The sequence below is a fragment of the Nanorana parkeri genome, unplaced genomic scaffold (genome assembly GCF_000935625.1).
Source record: "Nanorana parkeri isolate BGI_ZX_2015 unplaced genomic scaffold, ASM93562v1 scaffold1461, whole genome shotgun sequence".
Taxonomy (NCBI): Eukaryota; Metazoa; Chordata; class Amphibia; order Anura; family Dicroglossidae; genus Nanorana; species Nanorana parkeri.
In genome coordinates this window covers 58236-63075 of record NW_017307729.1, presented here as the reverse complement: position 1 = coordinate 63075, position 4840 = coordinate 58236, and the positions used below count along the sequence as shown (strand labels likewise).

At 49.4% G+C, this 4840-nt stretch overlaps 1 protein-coding gene across 7 annotated transcripts in view; it reads left to right on the top strand.

The window, feature by feature from the left end:
• ATP2B3 (ATPase plasma membrane Ca2+ transporting 3) overlaps positions 1-4840 on the top strand; it is a 139126-nt gene that overhangs the window by 102517 nt on the left and 31769 nt on the right. For all 7 annotated transcript variants that reach the window (XM_018570128.1, XM_018570131.1, XM_018570127.1 and 4 more), the window contains one exon: positions 4529-4763. In XM_018570128.1, the coding sequence (XP_018425630.1) occupies positions 4529-4763 (235 nt within the window). The remainder of the gene's footprint in view (positions 1-4528; positions 4764-4840) is intronic.

The window sequence follows — 4840 nt, the reverse complement described above, 5'->3', positions numbered from 1 at the left end:
GGGGGTTGGTTGGGGAGTTGGGGGGGAACGACATGTTCTGGTGTTTACATTTTTTTATAACCCCTTTGCGACCAGCGACGTCCAGTGTATGGCATCGGGGCTTTTGCCGCCGGGACTCTGTTTAGACTTGTAAAGCCGGCTGTCGGCTTTACAGTAGAAGCGATTCTGGCGGCTCAGCTGCCGCCAGATCGCTTCTACAGGCTGGTAAATTACCCGACACCCCCGCCGTGTTTCCCGGGCTCTGTTGTCCCCTCCTACGGGCCCGGGACCGGCTTCTCTGGTGTCGGCGGGGAGCTGGGGAGGAAATGGACGAACCTCCGTTCACCGATCCCCTCCCTGTTCTATGAGACCGGATTGCATCACTTCCGGCCCCTGAGCTGTCATTGGTCGGATCCTGAAGCCTGCGATCTGCACCCCAATAGCTTATATAGAGTGTAAAGGTGACACTGGTGGTCTTTTGGCCCCCCCGCCATCACCTTAAAGAGGACCTGTCACCACCATCTGCTATCACATGGGGAGCTTGTAAGCTTGTAAGCCCCTCCCCTATGTGATAAGAATTAAAGTAAAGTAAGAAGAAAAAAAAAAACAGTTTTTAAAATTATCATTAAATAAAATAAATGTAAAAAAAAATTGTAAAAAAATGTTTAAAGTCCCCCGCCCCCGCAAGCACGCGCGTCTTCACGTAAACACGCGTCGGGTGTGCCTACATATGAAAACGACGAACGCGCTACACATGTTGGGTATCGCCGCGCACGCCGGAGTGAGAGCAATAATTCTAAGGCCAATATTTACACGTATCTCTGAATTGATGACCTGTGGGGAGGCTTTTAAAGCGTCGTCTATGGACTTTTTGTGGTACTGAAGCTTGTCGCCATTTCACAGACGCACACAAGTTTCACCCCGGGCACGTCGGGTATCTATTTACTCGTTGTCACCTCGTCTTTTATATTTTATTCACAAAAATGGGTATTTTATTGTGTTTTGGGGCATTTAGGTGCATTTTTCACTAAATGTTGGGGTTTGATAAGGAGTTGCGCTAATATCGTGCAACATCGAAATTTGCAACTGCCGCCATTTTATTCCACAGGGTCTCGGCTTTCAGAAAATATATCACGTTTGGGGGGTTTTTGAGTAATTTCAGGCCTAAAATGTGAAATATAACACGGGTGCAAAAAAATTAAATAAAAGGTCATGAAGGGTTAAGAGACAGAATAATAGCCGGTGAGAGCTTCTGGTCTCCGGGTGGTTCTAAGCTATGGAGGAGCAATGGCGCCACCCCTGGACAGAAGCGTTGTCACCCTGTGGGGAGGGCGGGGTTAGATGCTCTAGCAGATTTAGATGGGCGTGACTAACAAATTAAATCTGAACTCCGGATAACACTTTTTAAGCAGTTGTAGATACATTGTTGTTTCTCTTTTTGGGATAAAGGTTGACCATTGGTCAAATGCAGGGGCGTAACTAGAAATCACAGGGCCCCATAGCAAAATGTTGTATGGGGCCCCCCGTGATTTCTAGTTATACCCCTTGCAGAGCCCACTCGAGATCCCACCTGAGGGTGAACTTGCAGAGCCCACCATAGACTCTCTATGGTGGGCTCTGCAGGGTCACCCTCAGGTGGTCGCACTCCTTACCTGTCCGCCTCCTCTTCTTCCACGGTTGCTGATGGGCCCCGCCTCCTCCTCCGTCGCCTGGCCTGCCTCCTTCTTCATCACCGGGCCCCGCCTCCTCCCCCGCTGCCGACCACAGGGCCCCGCCTCCTCCTCCACAGCCGCTGCTGGCTCTCATTGACTCTGTGGAGAGGAACGCGCTGCGGCACAGGTTACTGTCAGCGATCTGAACAGCGTCGAGTTCATCTTCAGCCGCCAGTGAAAGCCGCCAGCAGAGGATCCCAGGCGGCCCGCACGGCATCTGGCTGAGCCCCACTGTGCCCCCCGGGCCCCATAGCGGCCGCCTGATTGTTACTCCACTAGTCAAATTATTTAGTCCCAACCCTCTATCTGCCTGCTAAAGGAAACTGAAAAATAACACTTACTGGTGAAAATAAAGGGGGGAAAAGGCTTAATAAAGGATTGGTAGGCAGCAAGAAAGGACATATTTGGGTTTAGATACACTGTATTGGAAAATGTAAAGAACGTTCCCAAAAGTTGTTTTTTTTTACTAAATTCTGTTGGTGGTCTGGTCAGCTTTGGTGCAGTTCTCCCGTATTGTGTCTTGCTGGTTGTTGTTCTTTTTTGTTTTAATTTTTGCTGCTGGGTTGCTTTGTTCCTTTTCACTGTCCACAGCAGGTGTCTGCCTGCGGCTCCTCGTACTCCCCTCATTAGTCACCTCCTGCACTGTGCCTGGGGGGGGGGAGACTTTACATCACTGATGTTCCTCAGGCAGGTCCTCAAATTGGTTGGCTGGCTGGTCTCCGTCTGCTTGTGTTCTGACAATGTACTCTGGCATCTCTGCATCCCATAGTCCTGTTTAGTATTTCTTGCCCAGTGTAATAGTCCTAGAATATATGTAAATCCATTGAGCCAACCCAATACTGAACCCTACAGACTAAGACTGGGGGGCCATTAGAGGGCAGAGCCAACCCAATACTGAACCCTACGGACTAAGACTGGGATGCCATTAGAGGGCGGAGCCAACCCAATACTGAACCCTACGGACTAAGACTGAGGGGCCATTAGAGGGCAGAGCCAACCCAATACTGAACCCTACGGACTAAGACTGAAGGGCCATTAGAGTTCATGTGCGTGTAAATTTTGGTAATATAGTGTATGTGTGTGTGGATATACACTGTATACACTCTGCTCTATACAATTATTTGTAGTCTGGTGTTCTCTGTGGGCCGGCCAATAGTAAGTAGTTTTCAGTCAGTGTAAACCTTCTTCTGTTCAATATTTTAAAGCTGAATTTTAGGAGTAAAAAAAAAAATACCCCTGCAGTGCAATGCAAGCCGATTGGGAACACAACCCAGGAATATGGCAAGTTGGGTTCACCGCTGTCAGCTGTCTGGTTGGTGGGTAACTTTGGCTGAATTATCGTTTTTTGGGTGGACGGAGACTTTTAGGTTTTGCCTGTGCAGATGTGATGCGTTTTCACCTATAACAGCTTGTTGACATCCAATTCCAGAACCCATGGGCATTAATATAAAGTTGGTTCCCCTTTGTGGTTATAACAGCTCCCCTCTTCGGGCAAAGCTTTCCACAAGATTTGGGCAAGGTGCCTGTAGGAATTTGTGTCCATTCAGCCATTTGTAAGGTCAGTGTCACGATCTGGGATCAGGCTCGGAGTCCAGTAGCTGAAGCAGCAGGCAATGGTGGTATAACCGGCCGGGTTCGGTACACAAGCAGACGGTAGTAGTGGAGGAGCAGCAGAAGCTAGGGTTGCCACCTGTCCAGGATTCATCCGGACAGTCCGGGTTTTGAATGCTGTGTCCGGGTTTCATGGCAGCAGAAACCCGGACACAGGATGTCAGGCAGACGGGGGCAACCAAAGTTAAGATAAGGGCTACTGGAAATAGTCTCAACTGTGATATTTACATATGAATGGGCGGCGCTATTACATATGAGTAAGCCACAACTCATTCTCCCCCCAAAAATGTCAGCGCGTTGCTTGAGTGTTCGGGTTTCACTTAAAGAAAAGGTGGCAACCCTAGAAGAAGCGTAGTCAGAGAACAAGCCGAGGTCAGGAGCCAAAGGTATCAGGTATGTAGCAGAAGACGATGAGAGTAGTCGGTGAATCAGCAGCCAAAGGTCCGTACACGGGAAGCAGTATGAGCGGATTGTATCACAGAGGGAGCAGGAAGCAAGATATTGGCAGGAGCACAATAATCTGGCAAACAGGAAGTGCAGAGGCGTGGCTTAAATAGGAAGTTTAAGGGTGGAGCAAGGAGTTCAGCAGAGATTAGGTATAACTGAGGATTACACAGGAGATCAGGCGAGGAGCTATCCAAGGTTCTAAGGTGGCTCAGCAGGTAGAACCACCGCCAGCTACAGCAGAGGTCCCGGGTCCAGATGGGGTTCCTCACAGTCAGGTTCCAATGTTGGTTGAGAAGACCTCGCTCGCAATTGCCACTCCAATTCATCCCAAAGGTGTTCAGTAGGGATGAGGTCAGGGCTCTGTGATGGCCACTCAAGATCCTCAACACCAAACTCCTTAAACCGTGTCTTTATGGAGCTGGCTCTGTACACAGGGGGACAGTCATGGTGGAACAGAAAAGGGCCTTCACCAGACTGTCACCACATGGTTGGAAGTGCATATTGGTCTACAATGTCTCTGTGTGATGTTTATTTGCAGCACCCTTCACTGGAAACACCTTGATATAATAATTTGAAGGTCTGTCTACATACTTGTGATGGTCAGATGTCTATAAATTGAGGCCACATATGGTATTTGTACATGGTTCTGCATCTGTCTCAGGTTTGGCCTCAGTTTGTGGGGAGATGTAGCAGACCGCCGGCACCGGAGTAACTGTGTCATGGCCGGGTAGAAATACGGATGCCAATTTGTATTTGTTTTTGTTTTTTTCTTGTACCAGGTGTACCAACATGCTAAACGCTGCCGGTGATCTCCGCACTTTTCGACCCAGAGACCGCGACGAGATGGTAAAGAAGGTCATCGAGCCAATGGCGTGCGACGGGCTGCGTACCATCTGCGTTGCCTACCGGGACTTCCAAGGCATACCCGAGCCGGAATGGGAAAACGAGCACGAGATAGTGGGGGACTTGACTTGTATTGCTGTGGTCGGAATAGAAGACCCCGTCAGGCCGGAGGTGGGCATGCTCTCCACTTCATAAATGTGTGATCAGTTAAAGTGGACTTGTCGCCTGCACAGTGGCGTAACAACCGG